General features: G+C 42.8%; 2 protein-coding genes across 14 annotated transcripts; one reads left to right on the top strand and one right to left on the bottom strand.

Annotated features, from left to right (window-relative positions):
• Positions 1-2,051: 2,051 nt before the first annotated feature.
• On the top strand, positions 2,052-14,040 carry CNTD1 (cyclin N-terminal domain containing 1). Of its 11 annotated transcripts, none has more exons than XM_061590836.1 (9): positions 2,161-2,518; positions 4,217-4,318; positions 5,276-5,467; positions 5,569-5,644; positions 7,645-7,801; positions 8,569-8,731; positions 9,460-9,604; positions 11,373-11,469; positions 11,625-14,040. In XM_061590836.1, exons 2-9 carry the CDS (start codon positions 4,303-4,305, stop codon positions 11,730-11,732), a joined length of 954 nt encoding a protein of 317 aa, XP_061446820.1. In that variant the 5' UTR covers positions 2,161-2,518; positions 4,217-4,302; the 3' UTR covers positions 11,733-14,040. The 11 variants fall into 11 exon arrangements, with proteins under 11 accessions (XP_061446817.1, XP_061446816.1, XP_061446815.1 ...); XM_061590839.1 differs by having other exon boundaries at positions 2,169-2,247; XM_061590838.1 differs by lacking the exon at positions 2,161-2,518 and adding an exon at positions 3,174-3,600.
• On the bottom strand, positions 12,197-25,570 carry BECN1 (beclin 1). 3 transcript variants are annotated; one of them, XM_061590829.1, is made up of 12 exons: positions 25,387-25,570; positions 22,034-22,162; positions 20,998-21,065; positions 20,605-20,663; positions 19,494-19,584; positions 18,789-18,925; positions 18,265-18,459; positions 17,448-17,594; positions 16,410-16,559; positions 16,209-16,269; positions 14,336-14,478; positions 12,197-12,764 (listed from the first exon to the last, which is right to left on the bottom strand). In XM_061590829.1, exons 2-12 carry the CDS (start codon positions 22,158-22,160, stop codon positions 12,596-12,598), a joined length of 1,347 nt encoding a protein of 448 aa, XP_061446813.1. In that variant the 5' UTR covers positions 22,161-22,162; positions 25,387-25,570; the 3' UTR covers positions 12,197-12,595. The 3 variants fall into 3 exon arrangements, with proteins under 3 accessions (XP_061446813.1, XP_061446812.1, XP_061446814.1); XM_061590828.1 differs by lacking the exon at positions 25,387-25,570 and adding an exon at positions 22,844-23,057; XM_061590830.1 differs by lacking the exon at positions 25,387-25,570 and adding an exon at positions 22,844-23,059 and having other exon boundaries at positions 12,609-12,764; positions 14,336-14,456.
• Positions 25,571-25,590: the final 20 nt, after the last annotated feature.

Genomic DNA, 25,590 nt, shown 5'->3' with positions numbered 1-25,590 from the left:
TCATTCCTTTTCAGGGTTTCCCCCACCTTTTTATTCTACAGCAGGCATATTTAAACCAAAGATGTCCTTGGCCACACCCACACCATACCTTTATTTCACTTTAGACAGTCATGGCTTCTCCCAAAGAATCCTGGGAAGTGTAGTTAGTGAAGAGTGCTGAGTTGCTAGATGTCCTGTTCCCCTCACAGACCTTCAGGCAGAGCGGCTGACTGTTAAACCACTCTGGCCATGTCAGGGGAATAAGAGTCTCCTCTCAACACCCTTCACAAACTACACTTCCCAGGATTCTTTGAGGGAAGCCATGACTGTCTAAAGTAAAATAAAGGTATGGTGTGGGTGTGTATGGTGTGGGTGTGGCCCCAATTAGGCAAGCCAAGCAGCTGTGAGTCTGGCTTTCAGAACACTGACAGTTGGTTCTTACTGATCATGCCCGGCCTTATCATTGAGTTCAATGCTAAATTTCTTAAATTAATTAAAAAGCAGCCAGACTTTTTTTAAAACTTTTAAACTGCAGAAGATGAAGGTCAGATTATGGGGCAAGGTCCGTAACGGGATTACAGGTACTCTGTGAACACGGCTGATTTTTAATGAATTTCAACAGAACACAAGGACTCTTGACAGAACAAAGTCTAAAAAGGGTCTGGTTTTTCTCTCTCTCTCTTTTTACACTTTGAACTCTTGATTCTCTCTGTTTTGTGTATCACCATGAAAATTTAGAGGGTTGTTAAGCAAGCTTCTCTGAGTTCAGGACTATACGTTTTTAAGGTTTTGTTTTGAAATGAGCTTAATAGAAGCATCAGAATGGCATGGGGGTATTTTCAATTTAACATTGCGGAATGTGAAAAATCCATGCTGACTATAGTATACAGCCACTCTCATGGCTGTCTAATATTGGTAGCTAGACACTTCGGTAAGTGAAGCATATGAGGAACCCAAATGAGTGGGGATAATCCCTACATCTCAAGGACAGCATCCATCCACTCTAACATCTTCCTTTTTAATGTATAATGGATTTTAAAAACCATTAAGGCTTCACCTTTGCCAAAGTTTTCATTTAACACCATGAGCTTCTCCCAAGGTCCTTGTCTGTGTTATCCCACAAAAGACAGCTTCTTATACACACAGTCATCCTCCACAGAACTGGTTTATTGTTATTTCACATTAAATAGGTGAAATGATTAAGTGGCTTTTACACGTTATCCCTGGCAATGGGTTCACCAACCGATGCAGCAGCTAGTTCTCTCAATGCCTTAGGTCATTGAGCCAACATGCCCTCAACTGGGATCAGATATGGCATCCAAGGGAAGCAAGTCCAAACCTATCCCTGTGCTTCTTAAAAGTGGCGCCCGTTTCTGTCCAGTACTCCATCATTCTCAGTCTGCTGCGTTCTTTGCTGCCCGGGCCCGCATGACTTCAGCCTCCAGTTCTAACTCATCCAGAAAACGCTCTTGGGAGATAGAATACATTGTGTAGCCATCTGTTCACTGGAAGCTTAGGAAAACAATTATGGTCACCACTTGTGACAGCCAGGTGAGTTACTACAGTGCTCTCCTACTCCTGGACATCCAACTTTCTTTCAGCCGTGAACTGGATACAAACAGCAAAGAGGGAGACAAAGAGAGCAAAGGCATCTGTCCTTCAAATCCACCCTCCTCCTTCCTAAAAATGAGTCAAACCTTTAATGTCAGAAGATGTCCTTTCACAGCAGAGGGCAGTGCTGGTCTCAAGGAGAGAAAAACCAGATACAAGATGGTTGGAAAAAAGAGTATCCACTGAAATATTTCAGGGGAGGAGGGAGGTCTATGAATTGTTACTACAGGTCATTGGCAACCCACTCCACCCACCACTACATTTAGAATTGGGGAGGGGCTCCCCCTGTTACCCTTGGGTTGGAGACCCAAAAGTAGTTCCTTTTATGTGCACCTGCTGGAAGGGGAAATGTGGGAAGGGGGGAGTCAGGCCACGAACAGGTCCTGTCAGATGTTGGGGAAGGGGGCTATTTTGCTGTATGCAGCAAAACCGGGCGTTGTTTTCAAAACCTTACACACACGCTGAGGGGTTTGCTGCCAAGAAAGTTGCAGATGCAAGCGCTCACTCAGCAACACTGGGGAATTAAGTCGAAGGAAAGCGAGCGACCTCCGCCTTTTGCCTGGGAGGGAAGCGGCCTAGAGAAAGGCACGCGCCTTTCCAGCGGACTCACTCTCCTCTTCGGGGGCCCCTCCTCACCCGTCGGAAGCCATTCCGGAGGTTTGTGCTAGGCTGAGAGGAGAAGGGTGGAAATTGGCGTCGGAGGTCACACGCCGGAGGGTTCTCCTATAATCCCAATTCTCACCGCCCTCCACAGGAGTCATTCGGCCGAGAAGTGACACATCCCCTCAAAGTTCATCCTTTCCGTGCCCCGAAAGGAGGGGAGAGAGACAGCAATCCCGCTCTCGAGGCAAAAACTCCACGTGGAGCCGGGAAGGTAGAACGAGGGGGGAAAGGTCCCCATCCGACCCCGTCCTGGTAGGCTAGCGTGGTAAGCCTCCTTCACCGAGGCGTGAGCCTGGGCCATACCAATTTTTTTTTAAAAAGCATCTCTGAGCATGTCCTGAAAACAGCCAGAGAGGCCTCTTGGTATCTTTAAACCGAATCGACGCACATGCAAGCCAAATATTGAAAGCTGCTATCGAAACGGTTTTAGAAGCAACGGGAGTAATGTATCTACATTCACGGGCCCTGTTTCTCCCCCAACCGCAAACTCCGCACAGCCAAGTCCTCCCGCTCCCTTTATTAGAGGGATACAAATTCCGACGGCAATAGCCGCGATGCCGAAGGCCGTGACGGCGTTGCGAACCTTCAGCCTTCGCCGGGCCGCATCCACTTCTGGAATTGAAGCCAACCCGGCAGGAGTCCCATCGCGGGCCATCGGCCACGGCTTCCTGGCGCTTAAAAGCGAGTCCCGTGGAGAATTTTCTCCCTGTCCTAACTCCGACATCTTTCCCGATGGCCCGGCTCAGGAAGGGCGTTTCCGCTAACATTACGCTCATCCGAGAGCGCTGCGGAAGTAGGTTCCGCCATCTTTAGTGAGGGCTAGTTATATACTTATCAAAGCGGCGGCCATCTTCGGAGAATCCGAACTTTACTGGCGATGTTCCAAGAGGTCATCCTGCATTCGCCATCTTTGACAAGGGCGAAGAGAGGGATACAGTTAAAGTGTCAGTTCGAAGGCGCGTGTAAAAGGCACTGTTGGGGTGATTAATTTCAAAGATGTAATAGTGAATCTCTTGCTGTACCGCAAAATGAAATAAGAACTAACAGCAGAGATTTACGGAAGGCTGGAACTGGGTGGAGAGTGGGAAGGTGTGAGCCATTCATTACACCCTGTCCAATCCTATGCACGTTTACTCAGAAAGAAAGCCCGCTAAATTCAGTGGGATTTGCGTCTTAAGGGATCACCAACCTTTTGGGGCCGGTGAGCACATACGGAATTTTGAGAGAGTATTATGGGCACCACCCCTTCTGGTTGTTTCTCTCTACTATTCGCGGCCAGTCTCCCCCGCAACCCCAGATAGCCAGAAAGAAACCCATGTGCACATTTTGCTCTTCAAAGGGGTTTAGGTAAGTCAGATCCTGTAGAAATAAAACAGATCCTCTTAATTTGCATGATTTTACATCCCCCCCCAAATCACCATCAAATTAAAGTTTACAGTTGTATTCTGCGCAATAAAAATTACAGATCCCGTGCCCCATTACAAAGTCGCAGGAGGCGAGAGTGCTCTTGCCCTCAAGTCCTGTTTGTGGGCTTCCCATGGGCATCTGGTTGGCCACTTTGAGAACAGGATGCTGGACTCGATGGGCCACTGGCCTTATCCAGCAGGCTGTTCTTTTGCTTGCCAGAACCATTAAAACATTTATTCAAGGTACAGATCCCCATGGATTGTCATTATTTTTATACAGGATAACAACAAAACTATCAACAAATGATAGTCTCTGTGGCACAGGGGTGCATCTGACATCTTCACTTGACAGCTTTCTTCATATGCTGGAGATGTGCCGCTTTAACCTGGTCTTTGACACTTGAAATGTATATATTTTTAGGCCCTGCCCTATTCTTGTAATTTTGTTTTAAACTGTTTGTAATTTTGTATTTTAAATTGTTGTGACCCATTGCCCTTAGGGTAAAAAGTAGATAATAAATCAAACTACTATTAATAAAACACATTTGTGTACACAGGTGAATTATGATTTGATGGTTTGAAGGGATCTCTTGTAGAAATCAGGAGGAATCATAAAGATCTGTGCCTCAGATTGTCTTGGGCCATGGGAACACCGGAAGGTACAAGATCCATAGTTTTTATAGCCCAGTCAATATCAATAGATGTAATCAGTGATTTGGTGGTGGTGAAACCATAAAAAAAAACAATTTCAAGAGGATCTGTTTAAGTGGTTCCAGTATTTATTTATTGCATTTATATCCCACCTCTTCTCCAAGGAACTCAAGGTGGTGTACATGGTTCTCCCCCTCATTTAACCCCCACAACAACCCTGGGAGGTAGGTTAGGCTGAGAGGCAGTGACTGGCCCAAGGTCATCCAGTGAGCTTCAAGACTCAGTGGAATTTGCACCCTGGTCTCCCAGGTCCTAATCCAACACCCTAACCACTGCACCATATGTGCATGTACCTTTGCTCTCTGACACTCCATTCTCTCCTAATTCCTTTGGAACCCCTTTCTCCTTCCAGCTGTTCTGTGCCTTCCTCCCATCCATACACCCACCTCCCAGATTTGTCCCTTTCCCTTTTCAGTTGTTCCACTGTTTAGGTGCATTGCTCTTCTAACTTCCTCCTTCAGCTCTGTGTACTTTTCACCTGACAGAGACCAGTGAGGAGGGTTCAGAGGCTTTGTGAGCATTAGGGGAAGGCCTCAAGGCTGCCATTGTGGCCATAGGCACCACACTGGCAACCTCATTACATAGAATTGCAGTCTACGTGCGTATAGGATTGTGTCAACATCTGAGGAGACGTGCATATGATTGCATTGTTAATCTTCCATATTTCTAGATTTCTTCTCCTGGTTTCATGAAATAATGTTGCATCTGCTGCTAGTACTATATTGTCTTTTCACTCCTACGTCTTTAACTGGTAGATTGCAACATGAAGCTCCAGAACCATCATTTGGAAAGAGGAAGTAGAAAGGTTGAGGCAGAGAAGGGAGAGGGAAAAAAGAGAAAGAAGGAAAAATATATAAATAATAAAGGTGGATGTTATGCTCATAGTTTTTCCTTATTGTTCACAGCACTGGCAGAACTCTTTGAGATGGGCTCGTCCACAAATGTGGCAGCCAGGTACCAGTCTTCAGAGCCTGTGTTTGGAGCAGTGGCTGCCGGAGTTATCCAAGATGCTTTGCGTCACATGGCCAAGGAGAATGAGCAGTATTTGAGTGGTGTGTGTAATGAAACAGGCTGCTTTAAAGAGACATGGATAGTGGGTGAGAATTGAGCTTGGCAAACTCTGTAGACAGAGATGCTAAAAGAACTTTCAGCTGTTATTTTGATAATTCCCCATCTCTCATCCTTTTTTTTTTGACAGAATTTGTGTTTCTTTTATCTGAAAAATGGAGCCTAACTGAATCGGCACGATACCAAGCAATAGAAATCTTTGAAAGGTATTGCTTTTTTCTCTTCTTGAGACAGGATAACATCTTTTTCACCCTTGAGATGTAAGATTGTGAGAGTCCTGTGAACTAGGCACAGGTATAAATGTAAAGCAGGGGTAAAGAAGCTCAGGCCCAGGATCCAAATACAGACTCCAGGCTTCTCTATACAGTCCTCAGGACTTTGCTGAGGCCACACCTCCTTCTCACCCATAGCTTCTCTGCCCAGGCCATGCCTGTCCTGCTGTGCAGCATAACAGTGCAACTCCCAAACAGAGTATAAGGTAGGTTGGGGTTCAGGCAGTGCTCTGAAGTTGCTCCAGCAAGAAACAAGCTGACGTGGAGCCCTTCGATAGCAGTAGCAGGTGCAGCCTGATTGTTAGCACCAGCTGTGCTGCAAGCTGCAAGAGGCGGCATCCGATTCCTGGTCCCTGATGATGCTCCTCATTAGCCCTCCTCTGTACTCCCTTTGAGTGATTTAACCTGGTTGAAATGTGTCTTTGAACTGTGGTAACTTACTTGGATGAAGAGATGCGTGTTGGTGTAGAAACCTCTGACTTTAGCATGGCTGGAATAAAGCCTACCGTACACTGTAAGGGTCACAGCCATTGCTCCACTCACTTTGTCTCTAGTCCTGCCCCCTTTTGGCTCTAGCCACTGACATGCACACCCCCCAAGGTTTGCCAAGGGACCCTTGGGCTTAAAAGGATTCCCTACCTCTGATTTAGAGGGCCCCTATGATTCTCCCCACTTTACACAGCAAGAGCCATAAAGGCAGAACTGACAAAAAAAGAGTTGAATTGCTGTGGTAAAGTTTGGTAAAAGGGAGAGCAAATTTAAAGATGCACCACGTAGGACTTATCTATCCTGAGACAGAAGTTTGGGTGTGTTTCACCTAAACAAGCTCCAGCTACGCAGACACAGCTTTTTCCTTTGAGGGGAATGGGGTGTGCTGGTGAAAGGAAACAGTTCTTTAAAAGGTTTTAAGATGTTTTAAAACATCATTTAGGGTTTTATCACTTGTTCATCCCAAAGGGAGCCTAGGGCAGCAAACAACAGGCTATAAGGTAAATAAAAACATATTTAGATGAGATACTGGGGAGAGCTGGGAAGTGCAACACCCACATTGAAAGCTCCTGTGCTTCTGCAGAGGAGGGGGGCATTTGGGATATAGCAATGGGAAAGCAATCCCTCATAACAGAGTTCCACAAAATCATGCCCATTCTGTTGGACTCAATATAGCCAAACAGGTTGTACATACTCCTTTCAATTAAATGGTCATGTGATTACCATTGGTATCTTCCATTAGTCCATAGGCCCACTGTTAAACACAAGAGTTTTAGGGAGAAGGCAATACATTACACCCTTACTCCAAGGTGCCAACCTTATGTTGCTTTTGCAGTTTCCTTTTCTGCTCATGGTAGCTGGCAAGGTGCACATTCTGGCTGACATGTTTGCTAGCATGCACATGAGTGTACACAGGGGTCTTGAGCTTGTGTGGCAGCTGATGGCTCCTGAAACAGCACAAGGGATGAGGGCTTATCACACCTTTATGGCTGCTTCATGTTTTGTGTGTGTTTATTTATTACATTTGGCATTTAGCTCCTAATTATGGAGGGCTTGATGTTGTAGTGTCTTTCAGGGGGTGGGTTGTTCCACCGCTATTATATTTATGTGGGTTTTTTAAACTTTTTATTTTGTTTTAAGCTTTTATACTGGTTTTAACTTTGATTTAGGTTCATTTTTCTGAAGAAAAGCAACAAACAAATTTCATAAATATAATTAATTTATATCATGCCCTTCCTCCAAAAAAAATGAGCCCAGGGCAGCAAATAGCCTATCAGGGATTTTGTGATTTTCCTTTCAGGGTCCTTAGGGCCGCTTTTATTCCCTGAAACAGATGCAAGCAAGCTGCTTTGATTTTAAGGTGTTGTAATCGGCTTACTCCTTATAGTTAGCACCAGCCCTACTTCATTTTCTCTAACCAAGTCTTTATTCTTGTACCTTCTTAGGTTCATGCTTACACTCATTAAAGAGTTGTCTAATTTTACCAGAGCAAAGGGGGAAGACAGCAACTGGGCCTCAATGAAACAGCAAATCGAGAGCACCTATGTGCTGCATCTAGTCTCTTGCATCCAGCTTGCCAGCAAGCTCTCCTTCCATTATAGCGTAAGAAGATTCAAAAATTGTCCTTAACATATTTTTACATAAGCTTTGGTTCTTTATACACCATACCAGAGACATTATAGCAGAGAATATCGAGACCAATCTTGTCCAATCAGGAGCAATATTACAGTAATATTTCATTATTGGGAAGTCTATCCAGTAAGTGAAAATGGGAGTTGGTTGCAAATACGTTTTTAAAACAGCTAAACACTTAAATAGCATTATAGAATACATAGAGCTGGCTTTGACAACCATTTTGTTCATTTTTATTTATGTACACCACCTTATAAAATATCAGGGCAGTTTACATGTTAAAATATAAACCACCATTTACAACAAATAAAAATACCAATAATCATGAAGGTGAGTGGCAAATAAAAATAAAAATTAAACAGCTGCAAAGGCCTAATGGCATTATTTATTTATTAATTTAAGCCATCAACTTTTATAAACTCTGATACTACTGGGAAAATATGAAAACTTTGGAATATTTTCTATATATGTCTATGTAGATAGTTCTTTAAAGATTTACATATTTCTTAAATTGGGGTCTTTTAAGAGCTGCTAGCAAAGCCTGGGGTATGAAACAAATTTTCCTGCCTATTCCTCCCCACTGTAGCTCCCTACGTAGCCCCCATAGCTGGATAAGTCATTGTAATGCAGTGCTGCAGTCAGACAGTAGAACTCCTTTAGTATCAGATCATGGTAGACAGAAGCAGAACAGAAGTTGGCATTTGGGGAGTAACAGTCACACTTGTCTCTTCCTACAGATAGTTAGCAACAACATGGTTCTGAGGTTTCTGAAGTCTTTAGGTTTCTCCTATACCACAGAAGAACTGCTGGAATCCGAACTGGCTATTTTGAAGGCTCTGCATTTCCAAATCAATGTTCCAGCCCCTTCTGCTTATATTGAAATGCTCCTGGAGGTTTTAGGTAAGGTCAGAACCAAGATTTAACGTTGGGCAAGCTTTAGCTTAAGAGTAGAAGTTAATCACAGACCAGTTCCTCCACCACCATCCCCCAATGTCTTTGAGCATCAAGGTGCTCCAGGAAACCCTTTAGAGGGTCCCTTTTGTATGGTGGAGAGAGCAGTGAAAGAATAAAGTGGTGTCTAAAAATCTATTTATTCAATATAGCTAGACTGGCATATTGGATGGTGGGCTCCTTGCTTCAAGGAAATGGTCACTTGATCAACTTGCAATGTTCTCATTATTCAGCAGGTCTCATTCTGAATAGATCTGTTTTAAAGGAGGCACTATTAATGAGGGGGGAAATGACTAGAATTTTTTGGTGCAACAGACTAACTGTATCTAGTGAATTTATCACTAGATCTAGAGTGACCATATGTTCAGTTTATTTTTTCACACTGCCATCCCCTCCTCATGTAAGGTATTCCCTAGGGAGCTATGTGTTTTGTTTTGAACTTTTTGGAAAGGGCTCCAAGAATGAACTGGCTGAAACTGGGGCAACAAATCCTACAACACTTTGGTCACATGGGGAAGGAGTAAAAGGAGAACTACTGGAAGCCACCTCAGACTAGTCAGTAATTGGTTATAAATGGATTGACCTACAGGGTAACCAAGGTTTAGAGAGGTAGATTCTAGCTCCAAATAAAAACCTAATGGCAGCTTCCAATGCCTTCTGTTCTTCCTCATGATTAGGGTACAATGGCTACTTGCTTCCCACAAAACAGCTGCTTGAAATGTGCAGACACTTGCTGGGTTTAACATACCTCCTGCGGAGCAGCATTTATGACACCTTGCTGAAGTCTTCAATTAAAAACGCCTCTCCAAGTGAGCTCCAGCTGTAAGTTCTAAAAGCAACAAGCTAAAAATGAATGTATTCTGTAAGGAAAAGAAATAACCTTAGAGGGGGCAGGGAGCAGCACTTTCCTGTATTTCCAGACTCCACTATGTCTGTCAAAGCAGCACAAAGTGGAGAGAGTACTTTAGAGACCAAGAAAATCTGAGTCACTTTTCCGTGCAACACACCTTAATGGAGGCCTGTTTGCAAGCAACGCACTTGGGCTAGAGTTCAGACCCGAGAATGCACCACAAAACTTGGACATGTGCAGCATGCACAGCTCTCAATGTACATTGTAAAGGCACCCTTTAAGTCAAATATGGCAATTAGTATGGAGAAGGCTGATATTTTCTAATCTCAGCTAGTTGTAGAGAACATTTTGGGGAGGGGGGTTGTCCTGTTTTAGTACTAGAACCAGAGAACGTCTTATGAAGAAATGACCACAGACACAAAAATTAAGGGAAACACAGAACACCACTCCTTAGAGCTGTGGTATTTTTAAAAATTCTGTGCCACCCTTCAGAACAGCTTGCACAATTAAAATATCAATGTGATTGAAATGGACTATCGGGCAACAAATGCTAGAGCACCCAGTGTTATTTATACATGTTCTTTAGAAATAAATTCACTGTTCAATCATTTTTCCAGAGATTGTTCTAAAGAGCTGCTTAGGCCAGTTTCAAACTACTTTATACAAGTAATTAGTTTGAACACATCTTGCTAGGGAGACAATGGTCCTCTGTTGCAGGACCAAACCGTACAGACTATGGAAGAACCCCCTAACTTTTAATTAAAAACATACTGCACTCTGGATCCTTTTACTGGATCCTTTATATTTCAAAGCTATCTTTTTAGGGCCTTTTCCACAGAATCAGTTCTAAAGACTGCATTGGTTGCACAAGATTTAGATGTTTTCCCTTATGGAAAACTTTTTGTTACAAAAACATTACATTTCCATAGCACCAGTAGAACAATACGATGCAGCTGAGAAAATATACTTACCTCACTTGGGCTGTTGTTGGGATTTGGGTGCACAAGTGTTATGGGAATCTATTGGATACTACCTAGGACATAACTGATGATGTGTCCCTCACCCATATTTTGTGACCTTTTGAAACACTTTATTTTACATTTCTACAAGTCAGTCACTTCACCTGCTAGGTCACTCAAGCAAAAGAACACTCATGTACTCATTTAAGAAATGTGTGAAAAGCAAAAAATTACCCCAAGCAAGTCTGCCATGTCCAGATTTTTTAAAAAATGTAAAAATGGGTGCTCTTTTCTTTAACATTGGTGCCCTCCTCCCCAGTGGTGGAATGTGAGGATTTTGTTTTTTATATAATGAGGGGGAAAACGCAAGAGGTTTATTCTTCTCCATTACATGCAAACAGGATGTGGTAATATTGTCACTGGTTCAGTCTGGTGCAAGGATAGCATAAAAGGAAAAATCTCATTTTCTTTTACCTTGTGGATAGCCGCACATTCTCCTTTTCTGATGACAGCAGCTGCTCATTTTAGACCTTTATGTGGAATTCTGACAACTCCAATGCCCCAGAACATGGATAGAGGACCTCTGACTTTCCAGCTGCTATTGGACTACAACTTCCATCACCCCTGACAATCGGCCCTGCTGGCTGGGGCTGATGGGAGTGGGAGTCCAACAATTTCCGGAGGGCCACAGGTTTCCCATCCCTGCTTTAAATGTTATTTTATTCTTATTACTGGAATAAAAAGCCAGCCATTTTCTTACCTTGTTGCTTCAATTGGATAGGGCCAAGTTTGTGCCAGTGAAAGAAGATCTCATGCTATTGGCTGTGGGAGTCATTGGGGCAAGCTCTTTCCTTCTGAATCCTGAGGGCTGGAATCAGGTACATACACTTTTGTGGCTCAGCCCAGTGTCACTGAGTAGAAACAGGGTATAGTAACTCTGGGGTCATAGAGTGGATGCCCCCCTCCTGTCCCACCTCAGACCCCTGATCAATATCCCTGTGCTGTCTTAACCTCACCCCATTTCCTTTGAAAGGTTTTGAAGTACCTCAGCGACACCACAGGCATCAGTCAGCAAAGCATTGTTGAGGCGGTCTGTTCAATTCTGAAGCACAGCATTGGTAGTGCTATGGATGACTGCTAATTTCTTCATCACCACCTCTCTGCAGCTGGGGGTCCTGCCCTCCAAGCATCACTGCTGTACTTCATATGCATGTGGGGCTCTTAAAAGAGATGGTTGCGGTCCAAAGCAACAAGGTTCCCAGTTACAGTTTAAATGTTAATGCTTACTTCACAGACTTTTTTTTTTGTTACCTTAACCCTCTGAGAAGGGACAGGGTAGGCACTTAAATAAAAGAACCCTCTCCCTGCCTCAGGCCTACAACTAGGTGTTCAGGTCCATTTCTAATGGGGCTTGCATAGTCACAATACTGGTGAAGAATTATGGCTGATGGGGGCAAACACTAGATGTGTGTATTGCTGAGATAGATGTTACTTCCGAAGGCCTTCATAGAGACAGAAATCTCAGTGTAGATGGATGAACTCATTCATAAGGGAGCAAGAAATATTAAAGGCGTCTGTGTCTGTCCATGATGAATAAAGATGCTGTTCTTCCAGAATACAAACGGCTTTTATTCTTATGTTTCCTACGGCAAATTGGTGTAATAAACAAACCATAATACTAATAATCTTATAGCTTAGTAAAGTCACTACTGCAGTCTGAGAGAGCTTCAGCAGGCCACCTTCTGTTTTAAGTGAGCCCACCCTAATATCCAATACACAGCCACTTCTTTTGCCAACAGCAGAAGTGGGCTTTGTTCTGATAAAAATTCAACCATGCCATCTTGCTTCATATTACTTGACAATGAAATATTAAGACAAAGTATTTTGTACTTTTTTTGGTCTTGTAAGGTGATGTACTGATGACGCAGGCCAAGTACTGTCTTTGGCATCTTTGAAACAAACTGCAAACATGTTACAGGATAGATTCCTTCTCTTTTAGAAAGGTCATTTGTTGTAGAACTGGGAAGAGACCCAGGCTAGACCCCACTTCAGATTTGTCAGCATGAATTTGAGTGCTTTTGTCCACTGCTCCTCCGAATTAAACTGTGTCTTTATGGAGTAGGACCCACCACTTCCACCTGTGTCTTCAATCTTGCCCTTCTCCACATCCATTCTGCATTAGATAAACACAGATGCTTATCAGACTCCCAAACTGAAACCGCTGGCAGCTGGTCTTGGGGCACCTCCCAAAGACCTTGAATTTGTCAACAGAGTAGGTTCCCCTTTTTCTATAACATTCTAATTTATTAATTGTAAAATGCAAGGGTTATGTCAAGGCCCTTGCTGTGACAACAGCCCTGTTTTCCCCATTTTGACCACATTGTTTATTTCAGAAAAAGTAACCACAGCAGGCTTGACTGGAAGGCAACACCAGGACACCTGCTCTTGCGACTTTAGGCAGGGATGGGCTTACTTTTAGAGGAGTATCTTGGCCTGGCTGACAATACTTTAATGATGCTGCAGGAGGTGCAGGTGCCTGCTTAACCGTAGAACAGGTAGATTCAAAACAGGGTTAAACAGACAAAATGGAGTTCCTTTAGCAGCAGAGTACTTCATTGGTCAGAAGAAGCTGCCCCAGCCAAAACATCTCTTATTAAAAACCCAGGAACCCAACGTCACAGCTTCAGAGGCCTTCTAAACGGGAGTCATTGTAGGTAGAAGAGACACGTAATGTTTAACTATCTCTCTTACAAGTTGGTGCAATCATACTTGAGGGTTTGCTTAGGGCAGTAATTTTGCAAACTCCCAGAAACTGTATGAACAGATCAAGCAAAAGCCATACCAAGAAAAAGCAAGAAATGCTGTAAGTGACTTGGGCTATCATTAGTCTGTGCCCATCTTGCTTCCTAAATAAATAAAACCCAGTATGCCAACAGTTCTGTAACATCCTTTAAAGCCAGATGAATTATCTTACTAGGTTACACTAAAGGACCATCTGCTCCTGCACTGTTTCCAACAATGGCCAAATCAAATACCCAAGGCAGGCCTGAAGCCCTGCAGATATTATTTGAACTACAACTCCTATCATCCCTGACCATTGCCCATGCTGGTTAGGGCTGATGGGAGTTGAGTCCAACAACACTGGAAAGCGACAGGTTCCTCATCCTAGGGCAGCTCACAGCTTGGGGAATGCCCTTCCCAGGGAGATATGCCTGGTAGCATCATTATCTAATTTTAGGTGCCAAGCGAAAATCTTCCTTTCTACCTGGACTTTGGGCCCTTAATTTGAAGGACTTTTGGTATCAACGGCCTCTTTTAACGTGGCAGGTCTTGCAACACCTCTCTTTATTTGTACTGATCTGTTTTTAGGTTGTCTTGCGTTTGTTGTTTTAAAGGGTTTGTTATAATTGGTTTTAATCTTATTGTTGTAAGTTGCTTTGTGTTGCTTTGCAAGGAAAGCAACAAATAAATATAAATAAGAAGAATGCTTCTAAATATGGCAGTTCTGTTGTCCACCAATACACTTATGGACAGTAGCAGTCTATTCCATTTTTAATGCCCCAGGCCAAGGGCTAATCACAAAACAGCCTTTGTCAATGACATTCCTAAGTTAATGAATACAAACACATATATGCAAAGATTCATACTGTGGTTTGTCCCAAATCTCTCACTAGTCAGTAGGTAATTATTGTTGAGGCTACCAATGTCTTTCTATCCACTTTTCTGATGCTTTTTTTTTTTTACCTGTAAGGCAAACAGAAGCGTGTCTCGCCCTTTTCAACTTCCTCTTTGAACTGTTGCACACAATCCAGAAATGCCACCATGGCATGGTCAAACTTGTTGTCCCAGAAAAATCGTAAGCCTCCTGAACAGTAAAGGGGCAGCTCCTTGAAGACACAAATGCTTATACCAGAAACAAAAGGAATTACTCTGCAGCTGCCCCAAAACCTTTGGTGCTGCAGTGGATTGGGGACTCTCTGCTCAATTACACCCCACCCCACAGGATTGTAATCATCCTTATATTAGAGTGCTTTTCTTTTTCTTGTTAAACTGTTTTGCTTATGTTTGATGTCTGGGCTCCTTCAGAAGGAAGGGCAGGATATAAATTCAACAAATATTGTCATTCTGCCACTATTGTTTCCCTAACAGAGTCCAGTGCAGCAGGCACCAACAAGTGAAAGAGGTGCTTTACTGTAATAGGGAGCAGCTGTTACCAAGTGGTGTTTCATATTTAACAACATTTTAGAGAAAAATCTTCCAGAGTTGCAAAGAGTTTCAGTGACATTTCCAAATGCAGATAAATAGCAGAGCCTACTCCCTCAGGAGAACCACATACTGAATTTGGAAAAACAGATTTACAAGTTTCTATTCAGTAATGTTCAACCCATTCTTAAACAGGCTATGTGGAAGTAAGTCCCATTAAGGTTTACTGACAGCATCCCTGTTAGTTACTTCAGTTCATGTGTCAGCCCAAACATGTACAACAAATATCTTCACACCACCTCTACATCTAGCTGGGCTCCTCTGGCTATTCGGAAGGAACCAACACATTGCAATAGCCATTTAGTGTCCCCTGAGATCCCCTGACCTGGCTGCGCCAAAGACTGCTTGTGTGCAAACACTGCACACATTTGGACCGGCGCATGAACTGACAGCCATCTGTGCATGACTTTATCCTTATGGACTGTCTGCAAAGGTATGGAGTTCCGGGCATCCTCTGTAGGTAGCAGTCAACGCTTAAGTCTGCCTGCCCTTGGGGTGGTTTAGAGAGAAGCAAAGGCAACTTATTTCCAGTCTTGGGAAAAGAAAGCCAGAGCAGCTATTTTGGATTTAGTCACAAGAAAAATACAATGTGCGTTCAGGATAGTGAGGCAAGATGTATTGACTTCTGTTTCCTAAGTCACATCTGTTTCCCTTAAAGCAGGCAAAAGTCCTTGTTATTCCAAACCCTGACAACATGGAATATTAGAAAATGGAGAACTGGAACCTCTACTTCTGAGTTCCGATGCAATTACAGAGTCCTATACAGAAATATTTTGTGGGTACAAAGAATGAAGTGTAAAAAATAGAGCAGAATCAGGTATACTCCATGCGTAAATAGTTTGTGTGTCTATGAACTTGTGGTTTCTAGACCATTATAAACACAATGAAATATTTAGGGTTACCACAACGAATATTCAGTTATCTTTACTAAACTCCTTTATTTTCCTTTGAATTTATTCCATGTGGAATTTTTAAACTGCACTTGGAAAAATGTATCAAAGCAATTTCATATGAAAATAGAATTTGTGCCCATTTTTAAAAAATGTTAAACATTTATTTTTAAAGGAATTTTAAATGTTCACCATATTGCCACATGAGTGATGGTCAGACTATGGGATATAAAATTTGGCAACCCTGATTTTCAAATTCATCACTTCCCCCACCCCACAATTAACACCTGGTTTCCACTAATTCCCCCAAAATGTCTTCACTGAGTTTCTGAGAGGCCTTTCCTGGATTCTTGACCAATGTATACCAAACCTTAATTAATGGGATACTTTAGGAGTCCATAACACTGATGTGTTTAGGACCAAGATTACAAGAAGCCTGGACATAAGAAAACCAACCCTCTTACCTTGGATTTGTCAGTGAGCGACTCTAAATAGGAGTGGTTTCCATACGGAATAAGGCGGTATCTGCAAGAAACAGCTGCCCTGAGAATCATTTGACTCCAAGGTGGGGTTTCAATCTTCAACATAATTAAGTTCATTAGACTTACTGCTCCTATATCCTAATGGCCAAGAAGCGGAGAGGCGGCTGGTATCTCTGTTCTTACCTTTGAAAGGTCAGGCCCATCTTGTTGGCAAGGGCATGGAGAAGCAGCACAGTCTGTCCCCAGGCTGCATTGATCTCATTCCATTCCACAGGAACACTGGGGAGGCGGCCCAGACGGAAGTTGTTTATGGTACCAAACTGTCCACTATGCCTATGCAAGGAGGAGAGTTCCATCAGTCAAGCCTTTTGAGGGACAAGAAATGTCTTAGTGAGACCACACAGGGTTGTTTCCCTGCCAGCTGTTTAGACACATACAGCTATCTAGGAACCAAACAGAACCTCTACAAAACAGGATCTATAGCTTTGATGAAATGCTTTATTCTATCTGCAGAATACCTGGCTGTTGTAACTTTCACCCATCTCCTTCAACTCATGCTGCAAACACCAGACTACCAACTCTGGTGCATTTTGGTACAAAACACAAAGACCACCGTCTCCAGGGCAAGGGTCAGATTTGGCTTACTACCCAACTACTGCTATTAAAAACACTTACTAAAATGGAGAATCAAAGGGCTTGCAATCCATGCCAAGTAACCAAGAACTCCCAAGGAAGGGCCGCTCTGGGCAGAGAGGTATGTTTGTATAACAGAGATTCCAGCCCTCTGATAGGCTTAGCAATGGGGGGGGGGAAGAGAGAGAAAATGCCAAGAACTGACAAAAAAAAGTACTAAGAGTGGGCTAGGGAAGACCACCAGCCAGAAACAGATCCCCTCCAAGCCCCACTCATTACCTACGGATACAACACATTTCTGAGAGCAGCAGCTATTCACAGAGCAAAAACAAACACAAAAACCCAGACAGCCTGGCTAACTGGGGCCGTAAAGTTTGAAGATGCGCGTATTCAACCAGGCATCTGCATGCAGTTCAGAGAGCTGTCATCTTCCTTATGCTGACCAGAAAACCTGGAATTCAGCCATAGAGGGGACCCTGCACAGCCAAATAAGGCTGCTTGCATGTTGTGTCCAGGCACTTCAAGGCATTCTTCCTACCCTGATTCCACTACCACATTCACCTAGTCTAGCCAGCCTCTTTGTCTTACCAGATATGGAAGGTGGCATTAAACACGTTGGTTTTCTTTAGCTTGTCCAGCTGTGCCTGAGCATAGCGCATTTGATTATCAACGCTTTTCAGTTCATCATCCAGTTCCAGTTGTTGCCGCTTGAATTCACTGTACTCTTTCTGGTACCTCCAGGGGGCATTAGGGAGACAAGGTTATTCACCTGTGATACAGGATACCATCCCTCCCCAGAAGACTGCACAAAATGAATCTGGACCAGCAGCATACAGAAAAGGAGGTCTCTTTTCTTAGGAGGTAGGAGAGAATAAGCTTTAATAAGAAAGAGTGAGGTAAAGAAGTATCCAGGGACTGAATTGTAGTAGGTGTCTAGTGGGGACAGAAGGAGACAATTTCTCCTCCAACATGTAACACAGAAAAAAAAAAGACTCAAAGATAACAAAGGGTCCATCTATTTGGGACAATGAACTGCTTCTTCACTCCCTTTCCAAGTTACCCGTGAGGCTGTATAAGATCAACTTGGGTCTCACTAGCAAGGCCTCAACAGGAATGGAGTCGCCTCACAGGTAGGAGAGTAAAGCCAATGTGGAATGCAGCAGAGCCAGCATAATGTCTGAAGTAAAGGGGGGGGGGAAGAGGTAGTTTAGCAGAGATTCATAGATAAGGATCCAATGCAGAGACTCAAGAAGAGGGCAGTTGCTTTTGTTTGCATAGGCATTCTAGACAGAAGTGGGGAAGGGAGAAATTAGAAGAGGATGGGGGTTTCCACAAGAATTTCAGCCAAGAGAGAAGCCTTGAAGATGCTAACAGTTGTCCATCTTGGGAACAGCTTAATACTCACTCAGCTTCCTCATGATCCAGCCGTTCTGCCTCAGCCCTGACCTTCTCAAAGTCTTCAGCCATCGTTTTACGCTTCTGCTCCACCTCTTCAAGCTCCTCAATCAACCTCTCCTCCTCGAGAGCAAATTCCTTCAGCTCCAGCTGCAACTTTTCCCTATCATCTTCATTCATCTGTTCCAGGATTTCCAGGCATCTTCTGCAAACACCAATGCACAAGAGATTTAGCAAGGTGTAACGAACTAGGCAGAGTGCTGTACCCTTTCTCTGCTCCAAAACCACGATGAAGTTCAGGCAGAACCCACTCATTGTTATTACCTCTGTGGCTAGTAATTTGCTTCATTTTAAAATGGAAGCTGAGATCTGCACAGTATGGCTGCACATGTATGAAACACACATGCTGCCTTCTCCAGTGGAAATTACTTTTGGGAATAGAGGAAAAGTTATTTTCCTTTCCTTCACTATAGGGTAATTGTGTGGACTAGTATGGCTCTCTTGCAGTGGCCCTGAATGCTTATTCTCACTCACTTGTAGTTCTGACATTCATTCTCTGTAATGTTGAGCTGTGTGTCCAGCTGGTCCAGAAGCGTGTCAGTGCATTCTTCACACAAAGGATGATCCACATCCGTCTGGCCAGACATGATGTCAAAAAGGTCACCTGTAACCTGGAGGGAATGGAAAGACCATTTTTGCAAAAAAAAATAAAATTGAAGAACTCCCAGAGGTTGTTAAATGAAAGCCAAGCCCCCATCCAGCAAAACAGATGTGTTTTATTTAAAAATGGTCAAGCCATCTTTCAGGGAAAAACAGCAAGGCAGCTTACATATAAACATAAAAGCTACAAAACATAATACCATTATTTAAAACAGCTAAAAAAAATCTCAAAAAAGCCCAGACAAGCAATCCCCACAATTCATAGCTAAACCATTAATAACACAATCTGAACGCAGAAAAATAACCAACAATATAAAGTATTTTCCCATACTACATAAAAGCATCGAGTTAAAAGCAGTTTGAAAGAGATGAGTCTTCAAAACCCATTTGAAAGCCAGAATTGATGGAGGGCAGCTGTGTATCTCTTGGGAGGGAGTTCCACAAAAACAGAGCCACCACAGCTAGGGCTTGGTTAAAACAAACTGAATTCAAAATAGCTGAATTATGTACTTTGAAATGCTCAAATATTTCCCAGGCTTCCCTAAAGATGGACAGGGCCCATAAGAACAAGGGACTTGCCTTGAGTCTTCTGCTGAGGTTTTCCATAGTGCCACCATCAGAAGCTTCTCCAATGAGAGTGAAGCTGTTTGCACTTTCTGTTGACATCATCCTGGAAGAAACAAGTTGATTTTGCTATGAGGGGCATTTCCACAGACGTCTATCAAAAACTCAAGAGATGCTTGGTCGCTGCAGTTCAGCCTTGTGCCCCATATGTCCCCCTGTAATTCCTAAACAAAGAAGTTTTGTTTTCATATTCAAGAGAAGAAACGAGTGAGCAAATGTCTATCCTCCATCATCTGAGAGGAAGCGTTTGCTCAATCTTCAGTTTGGGGCCTCAACCTGCTAGACAGAAGACAGCCCAAGATATAAGAGACAAACCATGCTATATTCTGTCCCTTTCCCCCCTCCCAGTCTTTAGATCTGCCCCACCCCTGGTAATCCCTATGGTCCATCTTGAGGGAACTGAAGCTTTCCATCACAGATTACTCCATTAGGAGACTGTTTTTCTTCTCTATCACTGTGCAGCTTGATTTACAGAAGTCATCTGGAGCAAATGCTTTGTAAGCAACTCTTATAATACTGTTGCTCTCATCTTGTGGAAAGGGAAGGGTTATGTGTATTCATCCTGGGGCAGGGCTGATAGTGGGATGAATCTGGCTTACAGGAAGGACAGTGGCAGGGTGGTCAGACACAAAATTGCTCTTTGATCCCTTCCAACTTTATAAGCCCAATTCAAGTTCCAAAGTTCCTTCTCAATATATAAATGGGCAGTCTGGGGAAGTACTGAAGCATATACAGAGAACCAGCTCAAAATGATGGCCAATCTTTAAGAGCAAAAATTTTAAAGAAAGGGTACAAGGGCTGAAAAAGCACTTTCCTTTCAAGGTCTACAAACAGAACATACAATTTAAGCTTCTCTCACCACTTTGACTAGAAAGAAAATATAAAACAACTGTTTTACTTCACAGCTGGGTGTGCATACACAATGGTAACCACTACAGTATCAAAATGCAGCAGTCGCAACAAGGCTTGGCTGCATCACAGTTAGGGCATTAGCAACATTTGCAACCTCTGAAAGGGGACATTTACTACAAATGCACAGGGCAGGAACACAAGTCCTGGTCAATACCTGGCTGGGGGGATGAATCTTCGGGACACGCCATCCTGGCGGTTTTCAACAAACACTTCCTGAGAAAGAAATTCAGCATCAGCACCTTCTCACGAGTCCTCGCCAAAGGGAGAGCATTATCCACACACAAACATACTAGAAAGCTAGCCAACATGCCCTTAGCACAGCCTTTCAGACAATCTCAGAAGCCCTACAGATGCATGCATGAACTGTATCTGCCCATAAGCAATTTTACCAGCCCACCCACCTATATGTACTAGTGCATCATAGGGCAGGCTAAACAGCAGGTCTGCCAGTTTAGGTGCCAAGGAGGAAATGTTCCTTATTAAAGGCTAGTGGTCAACCGCAAAGCTGCCTTAGCTTTATTACAGGAGCTAGACCCAGACTCTTTACCTCTGTCAATGTGGTCTCTTCTTCATGTGCATCCTCAAGTTTTGCTGGAGCAGTAGTTAGCAGAGGAGCTAGACAAACGACAAACAAGACAATTAACAAAGGAAAACCAAGAGTATTGCTTTACTAATGTTTGGGGCTTCTGTGTATGGGGACCAGCTGTAGGGAGTCAGAAGCACACACAGTTATTTCCACATTCCTGACAATAATAATAATAATATATATTTATATCTTACTCTTTCATTAAAAGTACCCAGAGCAGCATACAACAGTCATAACACATCATAAAATGATATTACAACTGCATGTACAAAAATGTAATAAAATACAACTAACCCTTCAAGCAAAACACAAACTTAGCAACAGCAAGAGTAAAAGATGTTATGCATTAAAATGAGCAACAATAAAACTAGATGCTATGCATTAAAAGCCCAATGAAATAAAAGCAACTTTAATTTTTGGCAAAAGGCACACAAAGAGAAAGCCTGGCAAATTTCAATTGGGAGGATATTTCAGTCTTGGCAACTACTACAGTGAAGGCCCTGTCTCTTGTACTCACTTGCCAAATCTCCCAAGATAGCACCAATGATGACAGGTTCTGCAGCCAGTGATGTGGATTTTTCAGGAAAGAATTCTTATGCAAATTAGGTTAATTTGTATCAGAAAAAGTTTGCTTTGCATTGAAACTTTTTCTGGTGCCCTAGATAGTGATTTAATTCAGCATGTTTATTTTGCTTTTATTTAATAAACAAAGCAAAAAACTTTGCCAAGCTTGCATCAATTGGCATCCATTCATTGTTACTAACAAACCAATGAAACAGATTTTTTTTCTGCAGAAAACTAAAGCATTAGTATTTTTTTCTGCCCCACATCACCACCTGCAACTCAAGCAGAGTAAGCACTGCCTCAAATTAAGCTCTACTGATACACCTCATTACAACCCTACTCTCCTCTTCTCTGGGTTTCTCACCCTGGTTGGCATCTATCTCCACCCATTTGTGTTGTGCCTCATGTTGACTTTCTTCACCATTTTTTTTACCTGTCAGTTCCTGGATGGTGACTTTATCAAGGACCTTGAAAGACGTGTCCAATTTAAGGGGCTGGCTGCAACGCTGGCAAACAAAGCTGACCTGCATGGTGCAGGCAGGTGACTTTGACCCATCCATACCTGTGGCGAGAAGAGAGAACCATGATCCCACAAGCTGTGAATGCTGCTTCTAGCACTGTCCAGGTGGGCACATTTATAAAAGAATACTTTATAGTTTAAATCAAACATTTCAGCTATAACCCACTAGGGTACCAGACATAACTGAATAAGGCTAAGGCCCCAATATTAAACACCTTAGAAGGATGCTGACTATTAAAAAATAAAATAAGTCTGGCCAGCAAAACTCAACCAATGATAGCCTTATGATCATTTTACTACTCAATTCTAAACATATTTACTTGGAAGTAAAGGTCCAGTAAGTTTAGTGGAATTTACTTCCTAAACAAAATGCAGAAAAACAAAGCTGTATGGTAGCAGATACTTTTTCCTTCTCTCATATAGACTGCTAGAGTGGTGGAGTGGATAGACTGGGGCCACAGTTGCTAACCTGAAAACCATATTGAGCTCAGTGGGATGGGGCTGTCCTCATAATGCTGCCTTTGGTTCAGGAATCCCCACTTCCTAAATATCTAACTGGGCAAGTCTGTATGCCTCTGTGTACCTTAAATACACCACAGGCTAACTACAGACTAATTTCAGTTACGCCCCAACAATCTTCTTAGAAGAAGGGTGGGATATCAAATGCGATATATTTAATTTTAACTTCCCTCCCCAGGAGATGGTTTAGCAACCAATACTCACTTCCTAGGACAACCAGAATTGTTGGACAGGCGGGCAACGAGCTCCTCCTCTGCTCAGACCGCTAATCCCGCTTCGTTCCAAAAGAAGAAGAGGGAAAGATTCTGGCTTGGCTTCTCTTTTCCTGACCCTTCCCAGCAAAACCCCTCCATCTGATCCAGACTTCAGAGAAGCTTTCTCTTCCGGGGAAAACACAGAGCTAACGTCACTCGAGGGGAGACGAGCAAGGATAAGCACCGCCCCTTTGACGTTACCATAGCAACTTCCGGGCCTTAAATGCTTTCTTCGTGCAAGCCTCAGAGTGTTTTAGCTTAGATTCTCCCATATAACTTCAGAAGAAGAAGGAGAAGCTTCCACTCAGCACATAACGTATAAATAGGTTTTGAACCAGTAGGTTAAGAAGTGTAAAGGACTTCGAAGCTCGATTTCTGCATGTTTACTCGGAAGTACGCCTAATGTTAAAGGAGGAGCATGAACATGAAACACGAGCCGTGAAAGGCCGCTCGCGCAACTTTGAAACGCTTAAAATTGTGGTACAAATGCAAATACAGTCCGTAATTATTATCCTCATATTGCAAGTTAGAGAGCGATCTGTGGCTGAGAAATGGCGGCTTACAATAACTCTGCACTGTAATGCAAGTGTTGTTATTCCTATATTTTAGGTTGTAAAACACTAATGAATAAATTAATAAAACAATTCGAGGCGGAATGGGAGGCTCTGGAACTGACTTGACCATCCATGGGCACCAGAGGATATTGAAGAACTCCTGGCAAAAGACTTCCACTTTGAAAGTCCATTTCAGAAAGAGTTGTCGCATGTTCAGAGCTGCTTCATCTGCCTTAATTAAACTGGTTGTGTTTAATATTTACAGTGCATTCTTGCTCATAATAAACAGGATCAAAGCTTTTATGAGCATTATAGCTCCAGGAGTTTTGCTTCTCCAAATCGGGCAAAAAAAAATTCAACCACAAACAATGTTTGTATGTATGTTACTACATTTATTTATTATTATTTGTTACATTTATACCCCACCTTGCTTCCACCATGGAACTCAAGGTGGTATACATGTGGTTCCCACATGGTCTCCCATCCAGGCACTGACCAGACCCAGACCTGCTTAGCTTCAGCAAGGTGGTGGCCTCATGTGCCTGCAGACCATAGCCTGGGACTATTAAGCATTTATATCCCACCTTTCCTCCAAGGAGGTCAAGGTACTGTGCAAACACAGTTCTCTCCCTCCAGATTTTATCCTCACAACCCCTTGAGGTAGGCTAAGCCAGGAAACAGTGACTGGCCCAAGGTCACCCAGTGAACCTCATGGTTGAGCAGGGATTTGAACCCAGACTGATACTCTTAACCACTACACCACACTGGTTCTCAAAATGGAGCTGGCCTGTAAGGCCAGATATTGTAGGAGGCTGAGATTGTGATCACTACATACACTTTCTTGGGAATAAGACCTTCTAAATACAGTGGGACTTACTTCCAAGTAAACATGCACAGGATTGCTCTGTGAGACCGATTGTCACTAACAACTCTTTAATAAAGGCCACAAGAACTGTCACCTCTGTTGGGGAAATACAGCATCACATAGCATCCATTTCCTAGAACAAATACTTCAAGTAAACTATTTTGACTTCATCCAGAGAGTTAAAAAAAATGACACTGGTTGACTTTGAAGCATATTTGGACCCCAATGAGATTTCCAAATGGAAGGATGGGATAATTTTGTCCATCGGAGACCATTTTTGTCTGTGTTGTCAGCACGTGTGCTTGATAATACTAAAGGATCTTGAGCCAAAACGCTTTTTCAAAGGAGGTAGAATTTTTTTGAGCATTGACTGCTGGCCCTTTCCCCATGCATATTGATTAACCAAACAATATCAGGGGTATATTTTGACCCCAGGTGGTGTTTGTTTCCAGAAAGAAAATGGTAAGTGGTAAGTGGCTGAAATTTGAGACCGTTGTATGGGTAAGTTTATGACAGTGTCCTAGAAGGACAACCCTGTGGACCTACTCATATGTAAATCATACAATAAAAGGCAGGAATTTGCCCCCAGGCAGGGCTTTCTGCTGGGGTATTTTTGGCCCTGTGGGTTTTTTTCCCCAGAAGGACAACAGTAAGTGGTAACTGGCTGAAATTTGGGATGTTATACAGGTTAAAATTTGCAAGTGTTCTAGGAGGACACCCCTGTAGGTCTACTTATGTGTAAATTACACAATAAAAGGTCACCTTGGGGTCCAAATGGACCTCCTACGATTGGATGAAGGTTTGAAGTCCTAACACAGCCCTTTGTGTAATTTCTGAAGAATATATCCTGGCATGACAATATATTCTGTATGCTTTTTTATTATGAATCCTATCAGTGAAATTATCTCCGATTCTGGAAATTACTTTCAAGATCAAGAATGATCTTAGTCTCCTTTTTATTTAGCAATCGGGGTAGTGGAATACTACTTTAAAATGCTGCAGTGGAAGTTAAACATACAACTGGTCATTTTTTGTTGGTGGCTATTTTGGATTTTCAAAAATAAACAAACATACTTGCATAAGAGAGAGAACACTTCTCAGATTGTAGCAAAAGTCAATGTAGTTAACTTGCCCCCTCTCAACCTAATGCCAGTTTTTAAGCGAATGCACGTTGTGCTTCATTAGCTTTCGAAGAAAATTCCGCATCAAGTCGGAAACAGGAACAAATTTATTATAGCATAAAGTTTTACAGTCCACTTATTTCCATTTTTCTACTTT

This window comes from Rhineura floridana, chromosome 11 (assembly GCF_030035675.1).
Source record: "Rhineura floridana isolate rRhiFlo1 chromosome 11, rRhiFlo1.hap2, whole genome shotgun sequence".
Classification (NCBI taxonomy): domain Eukaryota; kingdom Metazoa; phylum Chordata; class Lepidosauria; order Squamata; family Rhineuridae; genus Rhineura; species Rhineura floridana.
The sequence above is the reverse complement of the archived record's forward strand: the minus strand, read 5'-3'. Positions and strand labels throughout refer to the sequence as shown.